The sequence below is a fragment of the Branchiostoma lanceolatum genome, chromosome 4, assembly GCF_035083965.1.
Source record: "Branchiostoma lanceolatum isolate klBraLanc5 chromosome 4, klBraLanc5.hap2, whole genome shotgun sequence".
Lineage (NCBI taxonomy): Eukaryota > Metazoa > Chordata > Leptocardii > Amphioxiformes > Branchiostomatidae > Branchiostoma > Branchiostoma lanceolatum.
The window spans coordinates 20,622,560-20,639,145 of record NC_089725.1 but is presented as its reverse complement, the minus strand read 5'-3'; the positions used below and the strand labels follow the sequence as shown (position 1 = coordinate 20,639,145).

Genomic DNA, 16,586 nt, shown 5'->3' with positions numbered 1-16,586 from the left:
TGTATATATGTTAACAATGTTTTATGAGTACTATCACCCCTATCATAAGTTGTACCAGTCCGGTGCATTTGTAGCCTGCAGGGCGTTTCGTAAGGGGATTTACATTGATTTGATTTGAACGCTGAACAAAAACAGATGGGACGGCTTTAGGACAAATCAACAACGATTACCTGAAAAAATGTGTTGCTGGGTCTTAAAGAAGAGGTGAAGATGATTGTTGTGCTGTATAGGTGGGAGGGAAAAGTCGGGTTATGAGGTGAGTGTTTAGATGCTTGTGGTGTGTTTCTGTTTAGTTACATACGCAGGAAATTATAGAAGTGTGGCAAGGTTACTTTATAATAGTGGGTGTGGAAATCTGAAAACCGGGCGTACATGATCAAAGAATCTGTTTATTTTGATATGTAGCACGATGAGCAGTGTTCTCGTGTATCCATCATGATATGCTACAAATGTTTTCAGAACAGCTTTGATAAAAGACCATAAAAATGACCTAGAATTTTGAACTTGAAGGGTTTTCATGATGAAGTAAAAAAACACAGTATGGATCATATATTCAAGGACTTCAAGATTAGAATCAACACAGCGGACCACATCGCTATCATGTGCCATTGCGTCATGCTTCATAGACCATGGAAATACGGCCGCGTGGCGCGTTGGATACACCCGATCCCTCGATCTCGGAAGTTAAGCAACGCGCGGTCCGGACAGTGCTTGGATGGGGGACCAACCAAGGACGTCCGGATTGCTGTAGCCTCACGAAGCTTTCCACGAAATCGTCTTCCGGGAGGGACGTAAAACGGGGGTCCCGTGCTCGAGGAGGTGCCTCGAACACGTTAAACAGCCTCATTACCCTACACATTGGGTACCTGCCTGTGGCACTGGCTGCAAAATACACCTGATATTATTATAATAATGATACTCATATCCATCTGAAGTACAGCCAGTAGGTACCCATCTGGGTAATGAGGCTGTTGCCTTTCAACGTTACGTGCTGGAGGCACCTATATCAACAAGATTATTGCCTTTTGGATCTGTATCCTAGCTACTGGTAAACATGACATATACTTTAATAAGATAGCATTTCATGGGTTTGCGGAAAAAGCTGGGCTGTCTACCTGGCCTGGCTAGCTGGCCTGTCTACCTGGCCTGTCTACCACGTCAGGCTAGCAACCCAGAAACTCAGAAACCCCCATTCATATCCCCACAAATTGAGGCCCCAGTGCAGTCGCGCCCCCTAGCGGAACGTTTCCAAAGCACACCCGTTACGCTGGGCGCGTCACAGCACACGCCGATCGTCATTCGAAACCGCGATTTTCGTCCCCTCTTCTTGATTCCTACGAAGTTTACATGTTTACCGTCTGCTTTGAAACAAGGCTATCTAAACAAACTATCTTAACACAAATACCCAAATAGGTATCTTAACACGCACGTTTTAATAAACAAGAAGGCTAAGTTTTTGGAAAATAAACATGCCTTGCAACGATTATGGTGTATCTATGGTATATCTTTTTATTGATAAATTGATATTTGATACAATGTTACACTATAATACGTTCTGTTTCTAACCTCTTTATTTTTTCTTGAAATAAGGTGAATGCAGAGTTGTTGAACCTACAAGCACGACAAAACAATGTCTGGACGCTGAGATGACAATGACCTTGATCCTTGATACGGCCGTATCTGTCCTGCCCTGTCCAGAAAGTGGCCACGATCGGTATATATTTCACAGTGTGCTGATTACACGGAACATAACGTAAACGGACAGTGAACAGGCCTAGGGTTCCTTGTTTTATCTAATACATAGAAGAAATCTTTATTGACACGACAAAAGTACAGCGACTTTCGTATGGTCTTCTACAACTATACATGCAAAACAAGAAACAATGGTATACAAAATGATTAACCTCAGTACATGTATATGGATACTTCACTACTAGGGGGGGGGGGGGTCGAATGCAGAGTTGATGTATGTAAGTCTGCTTACACTTTCATGTCCATTTCATACCAGTCTCAGGCACGAGTGCCATGTTTATTATCAGCTTCTGCCAGAAGGTGATAATAAACATGGCACTCGTGCCTGAAACGGACGTCTCTGTCTGTGCGTGCGTGCGTGCAACTTTGCTGTGATGGAGATATAATCCGTCGTGTTGGTTGACAGATGGTTCAGGCGCCGGTGACAACATTCCCATGTCTTCAAATTACACGGGTAATCATTTACAGGGGCAAAGAGTAGACCGTTGTATACTGCCAGTCTGTACCTTACCTGGCACGTGGTAACTTGGCGCCACTATAATCCCAAGTACGTAGAAACCTGACCCCAACCCTGTGCGTTTATTTCATAACAGCTTGTGGGCTGGTTGAACGAATAAAAAAAAAAGATGGGAGACTTTCGTCAGAAGTAGACCAGTAGACAATGAGAGACGTACGTCAGAAGTTGACAAAATTGACGATATCTTTCTAGCATGTACCATGTATACATATATGTTTCTATAAAACGTTTTGACAGTCCGACGTATCCACGTTATCATAAGTAGCGCAGGCATTAAAAGCCTGGAGTTTTCGTTCAGAATTCAAAGTCAAATTAAACCAAACAGGAAAGATATTTGCTATGATAATCACTAACAATATTGCAAAGACCGCAAGGGAAGATTGTGCCCCGATTTCTTTTCAGCAAACTGCAGGAGACTCATACGGTATTTGTGTACGGCAAATTACGAAATTGCTCCATGCAACAGATGAGAACACACAGAGCGCAAAGGTAATAGTTAGGCCATGTGAGACCTGGGTCACAGTGTCAGCTAACTGCCAGGGGGGTAGGGAGGGTTCATTATTTGATTCACATAAGGACATTGTTATCTTACAGCCACACAAGAACAAAAGTATCAAACTGAATCAAATCTTTAAAGACTAACAGGCACAAATTCAAGCAATCGTTACAATGAAATGGAAAGTCAAGTTTATAAACAGTTGGGAAACTGGGAATCAGAATCACATTTTTTAGATTTTTGAAAAGAACACACATAATGCTCTCAACTCAAACAGTTCCAGTACTACAATGAAAAGGAAAGGAACATTTTAGTAACTCACAGTTAAAAAATCCCAGTTTAAAATCTGTATGTAATATTTTGAGACCACGGGGATGAATTGTAAAAGAGAAACTTCGTGGTAGTGGCCAGGTTCTGAAAACAGATAGGACATGTACGAAGCTTGTTTACAGGTCATTCTGCTTCAATATAATACTTTTTATCTTTTTTATAATACTAGTATGATGTGCTGAAAACAATATCTTTGATTCATATTGATAGAAAGAGGATCTTCGGGGATGTGGCCATGTTCTAAAACAGTTAGGCCATGGCTGAGGCCTTTCTATGCGAAAATAGTGAAGCTCCCCCACTCGGAGTCTAGAAAGCCCCTTGTGGGAGAAGCTTCCCTATTTTCTCATAGAAAGGCCTCAGCCATGGCCTAACTATTACAAAGCATACAGGTTTGCGGGTCTGCGTTATAATGCTGGATATTGGCGCAGACGTTATAGAGGAACTTCTTGCTTCGTAACTGGGATTGATTTCAGTTCAGTGACAAGAAGGCGGGGCCTCGCCCAGGCTTTCTGGCGTGGTGACCGGGGGTGACCTGGTGCACATCCTGGGACAGCTGTCCTGGGACGTCCCCGGCGGACGTACTAATTGGAACAACATACGACCTGCAGTTCACAGCGCCCTGCCTGGGTTAAACTTTGCTACAAAAAAAGCTGTTGTTTCAAAGCAGACGGTAAACATGAACCGGAAGTATCAGTAATTTTTAGTCTGTCAGCCATGTGGTACATACGCCGGGCCGCGTCCAGTGAAGCAAGCTTGAAGAACATGGTCACGTGAAGTAAGATGGCAATCGGCGACGTCTGTGACTCCGCTAAATGCAGTTTTAGAGAGTTCCTTTGGATAACATAAACAAAGGGCGATAGAATCATGAGATGGTAACAACAGGTTCGTTTTCAGACGATGAAGCAATTCATGTAAACTTCGTAGGAATCAAGAAGAGGGGACGAAAATCGCGGTTTCGAATGACGATCGGCGTGTGCTGTGACGCGCCCAGCGTAACGGGTGTGCTTTGGAAACGTTCCGCTAGGGGGCGCGACTGCACTGGGGCCTCACAATTTGTGGGGATATGAATGGGGGTTTCTGAGTTTCTGAGTTTCTGGGTTGCTAGCCTGACGTGGTAGACAGGCCAGGTAGACAGGCCAGCTAGCCAGGCCAGGTAGACAGCCCAGCTTTTTCCGCAAACCCAGCATTTCATGTGTCTCTAGACATCCAGTTGATGTAACGATGACCAATTTTCTTTCCAATTTTTCAGGATTATCAAATTCATGTGCAATAGGACATCATGACAGTGCACAGTTGTAGTTGTACACCCCAGCGGCTGGGGAGGACCTTGTGCAATCCCCTCCTTCTACTGTACATATCACTGCTATTCCTGCTGACCTGGTTACCATGGACACAGGGTCGAGATGTCAAACCTGTCAAGGAAAAATACCTGCCTGACTACACCGTGTACCACAACCTGACTCAAGTCGGAGCTCACATGCAAGAGCTTGCGCAGAAGTTTCCTGCATACCTTAGGTTAGACACAAATTACCGCTCCAGAAATGGACGACCACAGTACGTATTAAGAGTCTCCAACTTTTCAGGGAGCTACAGTATCCAGCACAGCACGGAGGTCGGACTCACACCAGTCAAGGCACGTGTCCTGCTGGCATACGGGGAACATGCTCGTGAGTTCTTCCCTGTGGAGAGCATGTTTCACTTACTACTGAACCTGACCGGGGGTCTGACAGCGCCCGAGGGGAGCCACAGTAAGGCTTACACTAGCGAGATTCTGTCTAAGATTGACCTGTTCATAGTCGCTATAGTGAACCCAGATGGGAGACAGCACGTGGAACGAACCAAGAACTACTGCTGGCGGGGGACAAGCACAGGAGTGGATCTGAACAGGAACTTTGACTGGCAGTTCGGTGGTCCTGGCAGCTCAGGGGACCCTGAGGATGAGGAGTACAGGGGGGCAGCTGCATTCTCTGGTAAGGGCTGGAACAATGGTTAAGGTTTAAAGTTGTTTTGAAACTGAAAGGTTAATGATTTCAATATTGCAAGGCCTTATATCCAAAATTTTAAAGACCTCTGTCTAATCTGAAGTGAGTTCATATGATTTATGGTTAGTGCCCTAGCCCTTTATGTGAATTGCCTTCTAATCTTTCACCATGTTGCCATTCCCCCTGTAGAGCCGGAGTGCTTCGTGCTGACAGACCTGGTAACAAAGTTCCAGTTTGACGCTTTCCTGTCTCTACACTCAGGCACAAGGGACATCTACCTCCCATTCTCTGGTCAGTTCCTACAGGCTCACTTCCCCTATGCAATGCAATAGCAGTAGAACAACGTTCTTTCATACTTGGGAATGATGTTATTTAAGGATTGTTCCTACGGTGACAAGGTGTCTTTGCTGCATTCATGTTTATCAGACAAACTGAACTGGATCAGTTTAAATACTACTGTAGGCAAAACACTTTGTGGGTCATTTGTCTCCGATAGAGCTGCCAACTTCTCAATCTAGAGTAGATATCACAAAAGTGTTATGAGTCCAATCCATAGACAAGATATAGTCTGGTCCATGAAATGAACCAGGCAACCAATTCTCCACATGTTGTTGTAGATTCTCAGTCCAAGCATGAGCAGAGGAAACCTAAGAACCTGGCTGACCAGATGCGCCTGGCCAAACTCCTGTCTGACGCTATGGTACCGGAGTTCCAGCACGGGATTGGCTACAAGCTGAACCAGTACACGGCAGACGGCACGTCGTTCGACTACATGGCAGGGGTGAAGGAGGTGAGTCTGACAGTACAGCACTTCTTTATCCTTGACTACAATATGGGAGAGTTGGGTTTGATCTTCCTTTTTTTTAAATTCCTGGGTCTGGTCACTCTGGTACTTCATTATAAGCGTACTAGTTTTCTATGTCATCAGACACATTCTAACTGTCGTCCTTCCAGCTGCCCTTCTCTCTGGCTGTGGAGATGTGGGGGGACCGTGACAGTCCCAGTAAAAGATGCTTTGACCTCTTCAACCCTCCCAACAAGGATCTACAGGTCAGTCAGTACAGGTCAACTGCAGCAGTGGGATGGATACAGGCTTGACTTTTATTCTTGTGGTTTCCCATTGTTAGTGTTTTTTTTAAAGATATTGTACATGTACTAGCATATAGAACCTGACACTTGAGGCTCTCTCTGTCTTTCCTCAGACTGCCCTGGATGAGGTCCAGCCACTGTACGAGACTCTGTTTTCCTACCTGAGCTACTGGAAGGAGCGCCAGGCTCGCAGCCCTTTTGGAGTGATCGAGGTAACAATCTCTCTTAATGAAGGACCTTTCAAGAGAGCAAAGTAAAAAAAAAAAATTATGTTTATGTTCTCTCAGGCTTTTCCAGCTGTTTAGTTGACAGAGCTGAAAATGTGTTTGTGTTTTTACAGGAGCCGTCCATGTCTTTTATGTACTTCTGCCTGGCCATGACAGTGTTGTTTGTCGTGTTTGTGTGCATGCACCACCACCTGCCATCCTCGCTACGGGCGTTCCCCAAGCGACGGGTCATCAGTATCAACCGGCTGTGGATGATGTGGAGGGACTGACCTGATCTACTGACATCCATCTCCAAAAGTCCAATCATGATCATGATAATTGCAGGGAGAAGTATCAAATAAATTCTGGAGTCAAATTTTAAGACAAGAAGGCAAAGTCCTGAGCAACTGATGACCAGTGGCAAGTACTGGTATCATGGAGGAGAAAAAGATGTCTGTACTATACTGCCTGTTGATTTTTGATCAGGAGTGACTGGAGTACTGAATATGTCTAACTTCTCAAGTGTCATTGTGCAATCCTTCTTGTGTTGAAAGTCAATATCATTACACCAAAAAGTACAGGCTGCAAAACAACGTGTTGTATTACATCTATGAATCTTCAAGCCTGGGCTTATGGCTTGATGACTGAGGTAATAAACTTGTGGTATAACCTTGCAGAATGATTCTGCATTTGTTGTGATTGTTTACTAGGTTACTTGTTTAGTTGGCTGACAGAAAGACATGTTGAAGTAAGTTATGAATTTCACTTTGACCAAAACAAGCTGTCTTCACTGCCAGTACTAAGAGCATTTGTTTGCCATTGTCAAAATGGACTTGAGATTCATGTACAATAAATCTTAAAAGTACACTGCCAACTGTAATGGTTTTATTGTAAAATTGTGATATGATGCATATTTATTTTCATCATACACATATACATGCATACACAGCTGTGCATCTTGCTCCTGCCTGTCATTTTTGCAACTTATTTATAACTGGTAGAAGTGATTTAAGTAGAAAAATAACACCAAAATCCAAATTTACCAAAAAGTTTCTTTTAAAACCTACGGACTAAGAATGGAAAAAAAATCCTCTATTCTGTGAGAATCATTAAGTAGTCAGTAGAGGCAGTTGTACATACGGCAAGACGTAAATATTGGTATTCTGAATATCTCAAGTTGCTCCCGGTGTAACTACAGGTCATATCTGTCGTGGATATCAAAGATGCATTACAATGATTCATCAATGCAGGCAAGTGTGCAATGATTCTATTTGTGTGCAAAACTGCAGTAAAACATCACATACACATCACACAAACGCCAGTTATATTATAAAATCATTTTATTCCCCTTTGTACATTTTGATCACACTATACATTCATGATACTATTTTTCTGTGTCAGCCAGTACAGGAGCCAGGAATCCAATTTTGAACTTCTCCATGTATAACAAATATTTCTTTTATCTATTTTCATTCAAAATATGTTCCATCTTAATGTCTCATCCCTGATATCAGCCACACATTAAAATCTGTCTGTCTGTATCGATTTACCTTTTTTACAATTTTCAGTTAATCAGTTCAATAATCAACAATGAATTACTCACTTCGGCCACTCCAGTGAAATGCCTGGTTCTCAAATTTTAAACAGGAATATGAATGATGGACCATAACTTGTTGTACTTTGTTCAATCAAAGCGTAAGACACTCAAAGCACAAATTATACACTAGCTCACTTAAACACGATTATACAGTTATCTGCCCTGCCTTTCTTCTAAATCTGCTCTGCAAAATGTGAAAGTCTGAGAACCAAAGTATTTCCCTGATGTGGGCTGAAGCAGTACTATACATCCCCTATGGGAGCCATTCTAAATAAATAAAAAATCTTCAATTCATCTTAGCCAGTTTTTAAAACAATGCATCAAAACATACCCAACCAACTGCAGGATTTAGGTTTATGTACATCATTGGAAACATTACCCCAGTTTTCAAACATCCCAAATTCCTGCTACGCTAGCCTCTGGCATGGATCGTCATGAAGAAGAAAGATAATATTTTCCTGACCACCTCTTGTTACATTTGTCACTTCATCTGATATTCACAAGCACAAACTGTGTTCTTCATAAGTCCTGAACTCAAGAAATACTGGAAAGACAGGAATATGTCTTCCTGTATCTGTTACCTAACTATGTATATTGGTTTTGCTGGGATATATCTGGTCGAAAATGACTGTTACTTGTTATTACAGCAATAAGGTAGTACATGCTAACAGTCCACTGCCAGTTGGTGGTTTTATTTACAATTGTATCTACAAAGTTACCTATTTGGTGGATACTTCTATTCCAAAACTTGTGAGACCTGTTTATATATGAATATATCTATATATTTATATATTGTGTCCTTGGGAAAGGGAGATGAGGTGGAGACAGGACAGGCAGACTGAGACACCCTGCCGACCAGCAGCACATGACTCTGGTACTGTTGGCCCACATTAAGGCCACATGGCAGTCAGCTCATGGAAGTCATCTCATGAAACTATAACAACAAGTGAGTAAATCAGCATAACCCAGAGATAGCTAGGAAATATAGACACACGTACATGTATAACTGTTCTGACAGCTTGGTAGGCGTGCGGTAAGGCTGGAAACTACCAAAACCAGTATGTTGATTTGTTCTGGGTCCATTTTAATTCGCTAAAAAGTCATAATTTGGGCTCATTTGGTACATATTGAAAAATATACAATGCCATGTACCTAACATTGTCTGGGCAGCTTTGGTACATAAAATTCTGTTCAAATACGCAGTAAATAAAAAGTCTGTCAACACAACAGAACATAGGGTATTACAATTTCTGTAATGACAGGCTGGTAATGACTGACAGATGTCAGTCATCCCTGGAAGGAGGGGAGTGGTCTGGAGATGGTGTTGTTCTTTGTCATGGCTTCCAACTCCCATCTGTAGAGAGAAAAACAGAAGAAAACATGACTAAAAGTGACTTAAAATGTCTATGTCCTTGCAAGGAAATCTACTGTTCAGACAAAACTATGGTCTATACATCTATCGAAAAAATCTCTTGGAAAACTGACATGTTGCTTTAGTGTTGACTTTTCTTAGAGGTGTGATAACTGTTCAGTTAGCAAGAGGCTGATGACTATAAAAATGATGACACGGTCACAGTCTGTTGCTATGTCATGTCTATCAGCTACTGACCTGATATCATACGGCAGCACAGACCAGTCCAGCTTGTACTTTATCACCCCCACCTTGCACAGGGTTTTAAGTGATGGGGCTGTGGGAATGAAATAGAGCATATCACACAGTATGTGTCCTGAGGTGCACACTATAGACAGCTGCTCTTGAGATTTCATGGCTCATTCATGAATTTAAAAAAATTCCTTGTTCGTTTCACGTTCAGATAAAGCCTTGTGAAAAAGAAATTCCACCGACTGGAGTTGCAAAATGGAGAAATAAAATCTTATTTATTACTTTACACTATTAAAACATCCATACAAAACTGACAATATAAATAAACTCCAGTGTAGCACATGTTCTACTAGCTGCTAGTATGACTCACCGAAGTCCAGGATGTAGACATCAGAATGGTCCATAAGGTTGGACAGATCTCCCACCTGCCCAAACTCACAAGGGCTGCAAAGAACAACAGACACATACAACCAATCATAATCTTTCTCACAATGTTATTTTCTAATTGCCAACGCTAACAGCAAGGACACAAAAGGACATGAAAATCAGACAGGTAAAACCAAAGTAGCAAGGTTACCACAGCTTCAGCTGGAGACATGTTGATAATGAGTCAAACTTTGAAGTTACCACTTTACATGTCTTACCTTGTTCCACCAAACAGAACCACCTGGTCTCTGATCACACAGGCACACTGGCGCCGCCGGGCACACGGGCCTGGGTTCAGAGGGAACACCTGCTTCCACTCCCACTTCTCTGTAGCAGGGAACACATCAACAATGCTTGAATCACACGATACAAAAAATTGTCCTCATGACTCTTACACTACTTGTACATGGTTTTCCCCAAAGCAAGTACATATGTATTGGATTTCCACAACGTCCACTACTTTAACTTCGAATTACCTGTGTATGAATGTAAATTGGCTGGCACATATACATGACATCAAGAGAGTTCTACAGTTTCAAGCACACTATAAGAAGTGGCAAAGGTGAGGTAAAAACAGACCTGTGTCCAGTCGCCACATATCCCCATAGTGCTTCTCCAGCAGCGCATTGTAACCACCAAAAATGTACACATGCCCTTCATGTGCAACTGTGAGAAAACAAGCTGGATTCAGTCACGTTGTACAGGTAATTTATCAACCTTCTTTACTCCTCCAATAAATGATTGAATTAGAATTACAACTGCTACTTTCAAAGAACATCTAATCAAGCTTCTGTCTATGCTGTTATTTGTTACAGGTAGTGATGCTTCAAGACATTTGGACAGTCTATGCCTGAAAAGATTCATATTCCAGCTCTAGAACTGTTAAGGAAATCTACAGAAGGCCTGGCAGTGTTACGTACATGCGGAGTGGCTGCGTCTGCCCTCGATCAGGGCACGGTTCTTCACCTCTGGTTCACTCCATCTGAAGGTCACCGTGTCAAACACTTTCACGTAGTTTGGGTAGATCTCGTGGTTAGAGTGGTACGGTCCTAGCTGATCGGCACGGCCACCGAAGATCAACATCTTACTGCCGACGGCTGTGGCGGAGTGGAAGTCTCGCCATCTGGCAGGGTGGCCCTGTAGGGTCAGAGGTCAGAGTTCAGCTTTGCTAAACAGTGCCCAAAATTTTTCAACTCTTATGCAAGGCTAACTTAAACATATGTACAGCTGTATCAAGAGGGAAAATCTCAAAATTAGCCTGAGTGTCATCCTATTTAGTTCCAGGCTCTGCCTTGTAAAGGCAGAGCCTGTTACTAAACAGGATGACATGAGCTAATTCAAAATAGCATGTACCTGAAAATGTGTGAAATAAAAAACAACTTTCCTGCAATCCTCAAGTTTGAACTCCCCAAAACTGAAGTAAACCTTTCGTAGGGAAAAAGGCTTTTTAGAGGTGCCATTTTCCCTTCTAACACGTACCTGAAGAACTGAGAACTAAACCATGGGCAAAAAACAGGCTTAAGAGATATGGTACATTTGTTGTACTATGAGGTGGTCCTAGCAACATACTTAAGCATACATTTCAGAGCTGATGACTGATTGAACGTCCTTAAGTAGACACCCCTACTGATACCCACCCTGGCTGGAAGCAGTCTCCAGTGCATTGTACTTGTGTCCAGTTTGTGAACTTCATTGGAGAAACAGTCAGCCTGGAGAAAAAGACAATCAGGTGGTTAATGTATGCTAAATTCCATTAAAACTAAACACTGCCAAAGTCTGTGAAGAAAATGACTAAGAAAAAACAAAAAGCCAACTATAATGGCTACAATTTCTGTATCCCAATCATTCCAAGTTAACCAAACTGTGAGTTTGAAACATTAATAAGCCTCATTTTAGGCATTTAAAAAATGAACTATTAAATAATATAGCTTGGATTCACAATTACATCTGATAGGGACTGTGGTGGGAGTTGTAAAACTGTAAATAAGTACCTCAATCGTAAATCTGTGGCCGTGGTACCCCAGCCAGTATATCAACGATGATAAAACTTCCTTTACCGCCTCTTATTGCAGATGTATAAGACATTTTACATTTTCCCAGGACTCGGAGTCTTGGGATTGCTACAGACAACAGCAGTACTTACTATTTGTTCATATCCTCCAAATACATACAGGTTGTCATCCACTACACACAGGGAGTGTCCATCACGTGCTGGGGGCGTGGCACCAGTCACCTGTGGACAGGACCATCTTAGCGTAGCTGGAGGGGAGAAGCAAGGAATGTTGATTACTGTAATCCTGCAGCCAAGTAAATATAATGTAGGAGAAAAACAAGATGTAGTTTGTTACGCTGCAATAGGCTTGTGGTTAGCACATAACTAGCCATAGACATGTGTAAGAGAAAAGAGACCAATTAACTATAAGGCAATGTGCCTAGAAATTTGGTTTTGCCAAATACTGCACATAAATATAGCAACAGCACAAAAATATAAATTATGTTATTTGCACTCTACGGTTATGTACTAAACTTGACTTGAGGAATAGAAGGATCCCAGAGCCACTTTCCATGGTCGAAATTTAGAAATGAAAACATATTTTGAAAATATTTTGAATATAGCAGAACAAAAATTTTAACCTACAGGTCCTGCACCCACTCTCTGCTAATTTTGATGCACCATTGGAATCAATCTATTTCTACCTGTTTTCTTTTCCTAAATTACAGACACCATAATTATTACGAATTTAGAATTTTGCATTTACTATCGTATGCAAATTAGGTGACTGCTCAGTGCCCTTACCAGTTCTTCCACAAACCAGAATCTCCCAACACAATTGGAAATGTCTTTTGTGTTTGAATTCTTTATCAACTGATCTGTCAAATTTGATGGGTCAGCTCCCAAATAAGTCTAATCATTTTGATCATTTCCAATTCAAGTAACAGTGCTTATTACATGTTCTCATCACTGATCTTTTGATTTCAATCTTCTTGATTGTCTCAAAACACCAGTACAATCATCTGTTCACACATTCAAAATAATTTTAAGAAAGACACTGTCAATCAAGAAAGAACTATCCGTGTGCAGGTGAAAAATGTGCTTGAGTGACACCACATCATCCTTGTATCCTGGCTCAGATAGAAGCTACTTTTGTCATTGATATTACTGTTCTGTTCATTTCTACTCACTTGTGTCAAAGCAGTACAGAATGTTGTCTGCTCCTTCAGAGTCGTTCCTACCCCCAAATAAATATACCTTCTCCCCAACGGCCACTGCTGTATGGCCATATCTCATGTACGGCACAGAGTGATAATCTGAGTCACTTTGGGTGGACACTGGCAGCTTTTTCCAGCGACATGTCACTGGAGGTAAAGGATGTCAACAAAAATAGTATTAGTTGTATAATGACAATAATTATGCAGCATGCATCTAGCAACTTCAACACTATTTCAATGAATTCTAACACATTTTAAGTACACCGAATGTATTTTTCTCTATTTCTTCTCTGTATCTAACCATCAAACGTTTCTAAAAGAAATACATAACGACAACAAAGGTGGGGCTGCCAAAAACAAGTTAAGATCATATAGATTATTCAAAGCAACTTATAATGAAGAAAAATACCTAAGTAATGCAAATATGAGGGTCAGGAATACAGTCACAAGACTAAGGATCAGCTGCCACAAACTACACATTGAAACGGGAAGACATACCCGCACTCCTCTAGAACAACGATTATGTAAACATTGTAATTTGAATAGAATAGAAAACGAATGTCATTTTGTGGTAGAATGTGGATTATATACCAAAGAAAGAAATGAACTGTATAAGCTTGTAGAAAACTTATTTCCCTACTTCACACATTTAAGCACTGTACAAAAATTCATATTCCTAATGCGACTAGACAAACCTCCCATTGAAAAACACGTCTGTTCTTTTATATCTACTATAACCGAAAAGCGAGGAGAAGTAGAATTTATCTAATGATAGTCATATTCTTTTTGTCCCGTTAACTGTACTTGTTGTTTTGTTTTGTTGTGACCTGTACTTAGCCAAGTGTGGCAGAAATGTGCAATAAAGGTCTTCATTCATTCATTCATTATATTGTATATCTGGTGTAACTGCCCTTAGGCATAACACACCAGCAGGTTCTTCCATGTATGTTTGCTGCATGCTTGGCTGCTGTCTTATCCGCATATCTGCATGCCGATATCTATATTTAGACTGCTTCCTTCCTTACCACTCCTGCTGCCTTACTAATGCTAACATTTTGCATGCTACAATCTACATGACCAACTATCTTTCAAAATATAGGGTTGCACCATCTTTACCAAGAAATTACAACTTAAATACAACATTGGTTACGGAAACTTGTGGTTGCTCATAAATATCCTTCCGAGAAAAAAAAAACAATAACACATACTGATGTGAAAGACATGAATATCGATAGGTCTTGTTGTCTCAAAGTCCTCCCCGGTGCAGTATCCCCCGAAGCTGTAGACTTTATCCCCTACAGACACTGCTGCATGGTTAACTCTCCTCGGTCCACCCTCCAAATGAATGATCCAATGCATCCTGTCAAATCTGCAAACAGAAATAACAGAGCTGTTACTGGGTGTTTGAAGTATGTTACGAGTAGACTACTACTTCAAGTGTGTTGAGTGTCAGAAGACCAAATCTCTTCTCATGTGTGACAAGACTAATGGGCATTGTCCTTCTCCTGATGAGGTCAGTCACCTCTCTACAGATTGGAAGCTTAAGAGAATGGCCAGGAGGGGTGCAGCAGTGGGGACTGCAGGGGTGGACACCGGTTCAGCTTTATCAGGTCCAAGTCCAGGTTTAGGTCCAGAGGTTCAGGTTCCAGATGGGAACCTGATCCTGTCTAGTTGATATGCTTGTTTTTTTTCAAATCAATAATACTTATTGATACTTGAATGTTGCAGTTACTTTAGATTCCTTTTTTATCAGTGACTAACAAGCAGAAGAGAGACTCAAAACACTTAAATTTTCAACATAAGCTAGAAGCATGCAGTACTTATCAATCAGTCTTAATAAAAATTCCAAACCCGATCTAGAAAGTCCTTCATTCGGAGTGAAAAAATACTTGAGTATATGGAATTTTACATGATGAAATAGAAATGTCTATAACGTCATATTTTGTATTTCATTCAGGGTTTTTTTGGACTCGGTTTTGGACTTTCTGGTTTTCTTCACTCGGTTCTTGGATGTTGTACAGGTACTGGCATGAAGTACAAGTTGCACTTGCAGTAAGTGTTGCAGCTTTGGAAGGTTTTGGCTGAATAAATCAGGTCCACCAAACCAGTTTCCAGCCTTAGTGGGGAAAAATAACTGAACAATCTGGAACAAAATCATGAAAATGTTGGCGTATTAAAACATACCAGCTGCTACCAGGATCGGACCAGCTCAAAAGACTTCCCCCAATGAGACCAAGGAGGGTAAAATAAGACATTTTAAGCAAGTTAACCTCCTTGATGAGACAGTTTCTTTAAATCTCTTGAAATGGACAAAGTCGTATTTCCTCACATCTGACACTTCACAGGTGTTCCTGACATGACACTGGGCCACAGTCTCATGGAAATCCAGGTCAGACGTCAATCACTATATTCTAACACAACACACCTGTAACATGAACCTTTCAGTCCACCTGTCAAATGATCCTGTTGGTAATGTTGCGCACCTCAGCTGCACCTTGACTTGTGTTGAATCTGTAGGATGTTGGAACTAGAAATAAAACGCTAGATATAAGCTATGGCATAGCCTCGATACACCATCAAAACAAATATATTTTGGTGAAACGTTATCAAAGATGTTGTTTTTTAAAACTCTGCTACGCAGAACTTGCCAGAAGGTTGTCCTTTGACCCCCACCCCGTGACATTCTCTCAGAGGTTTCCACTACTCGATGACGTATTTTAGCAGGACGTTTAAGATTTACAAATGTGTCACGTACCTTTGGGACGACTCAGAGAGGTGGGACGGGGTCCCCAGGCCTTGGAACTTCCTGGTGTGACGGGTGGTTAGGTCAGTTCTGGGTGTCGCGGTCTCCAACAAAACTGGCGAAAATTCTCCTCTTTTCTCTCCGTCAGAAACCCCGAGACGACTACAACAAATCTAGACACTGCTGATTACCCAGGGGGTCTATTCATTGTAAAATCTTAAGAGACAAAAGAAGGAAAGCGGTCACAACAACCAACTTTCGTAGAAGAAGTTTGGGTGAAAACAGTTCATATTGCGTTGCAAAAGATTTAAACTGCTCATGCGCATTTCGGATATTAAAAGCGCCCTCTTGCGAGCAGAATTTCACACTGAAAGCGACATCTGGCGTACCTGGCGTGAAGTACAAGTCGCACTTGAAGTAAGTGTTGTATTAAACTTGTAGTTTTGGAAGGTTGTGGCTGAATAAATGTTATATCTTGGTCCAATATATAAGCTTTACTCTTTTTTAATGTGTAAAGTAGTAAGTTCTATTTTACTCCACTTGTTCCATACCCTCTTCTCCACTAAAGTTAACGGACCCGTTACTATTTTAACCTCCTTGCTCTTCCTTACAGATTAATGAATCCTGTGTTTGAG

The 16,586-nt window shown here is 41.5% G+C and overlaps 2 protein-coding genes across 8 annotated transcripts; one reads left to right on the top strand and one right to left on the bottom strand.

Annotated features, from left to right (window-relative positions):
• Nucleotides 1-44: 44 nt before the first annotated feature.
• LOC136433248 (carboxypeptidase B1-like) lies at nt 45-7,239 on the top strand. 2 transcript variants are annotated; one of them, XM_066425262.1, is made up of 8 exons: nt 45-256; nt 1,591-1,714; nt 4,345-5,065; nt 5,267-5,368; nt 5,695-5,867; nt 6,032-6,127; nt 6,280-6,378; nt 6,507-7,239. In XM_066425262.1, the coding sequence occupies exons 3-8, from the start codon at nt 4,375-4,377 to the stop codon at nt 6,660-6,662; spliced, it is 1,317 nt and encodes a 438-aa protein (XP_066281359.1). In that variant the 5' UTR covers nt 45-256; nt 1,591-1,714; nt 4,345-4,374; the 3' UTR covers nt 6,663-7,239. The 2 variants fall into 2 exon arrangements, with proteins under 2 accessions (XP_066281359.1, XP_066281358.1); XM_066425261.1 differs by lacking the exon at nt 1,591-1,714 and having other exon boundaries at nt 46-256.
• A 455-nt stretch (nt 7,240-7,694) lies between these two features.
• On the bottom strand, nt 7,695-16,281 carry LOC136433252 (kelch domain-containing protein 3-like). Of its 6 annotated transcripts, XM_066425272.1 has the most exons (13): nt 15,964-16,281; nt 15,634-15,735; nt 14,417-14,577; nt 13,182-13,355; nt 12,142-12,257; nt 11,636-11,707; nt 10,919-11,135; nt 10,578-10,664; nt 10,217-10,325; nt 9,943-10,016; nt 9,579-9,657; nt 9,215-9,323; nt 7,695-8,903 (listed from the first exon to the last, which is right to left on the bottom strand). In XM_066425272.1, the coding sequence occupies exons 3-12, from the start codon at nt 14,565-14,567 to the stop codon at nt 9,257-9,259; spliced, it is 1,146 nt and encodes a 381-aa protein (XP_066281369.1). In that variant the 5' UTR covers nt 14,568-14,577; nt 15,634-15,735; nt 15,964-16,281; the 3' UTR covers nt 7,695-8,903; nt 9,215-9,256. The 6 variants fall into 6 exon arrangements, with proteins under 6 accessions (XP_066281369.1, XP_066281366.1, XP_066281368.1 ...); XM_066425269.1 differs by having other exon boundaries at nt 7,695-9,323; nt 15,647-15,735; XM_066425271.1 differs by having other exon boundaries at nt 7,695-9,323; nt 15,647-15,719.
• Nucleotides 16,282-16,586: the final 305 nt, after the last annotated feature.

Excerpts from the sequence above, each read along its gene's own strand:
- LOC136433252 (XM_066425272.1), bottom strand. The coding sequence starts at position 14,567 with ATGCATTGGATCATTCATTTGGAGGGTGGACCGAGGAGAGTTAACCAT. Across the intron at positions 10,665-10,918 it reads CAGACGCAGCCACTCCGCAT|TTGCACATGAAGGGCATGTG; the intron begins GTACGTAACACT and ends GTTTTCTCACAG. Across the intron at positions 10,017-10,216 it reads GTTCTGTTTGGTGGAACAAG|CCCTTGTGAGTTTGGGCAGG; the intron begins GTAAGACATGTA and ends TGTTCTTTGCAG.
- LOC136433248 (XM_066425262.1), top strand. The coding sequence starts at position 4,375 with ATGACAGTGCACAGTTGTAGTTGTACACCCCAGCGGCTGGGGAGGACC. Across the intron at positions 5,066-5,266 it reads GGGGGCAGCTGCATTCTCTG|AGCCGGAGTGCTTCGTGCTG; the intron begins GTAAGGGCTGGA and ends TTCCCCCTGTAG. Across the intron at positions 5,369-5,694 it reads CATCTACCTCCCATTCTCTG|ATTCTCAGTCCAAGCATGAG; the intron begins GTCAGTTCCTAC and ends ATGTTGTTGTAG.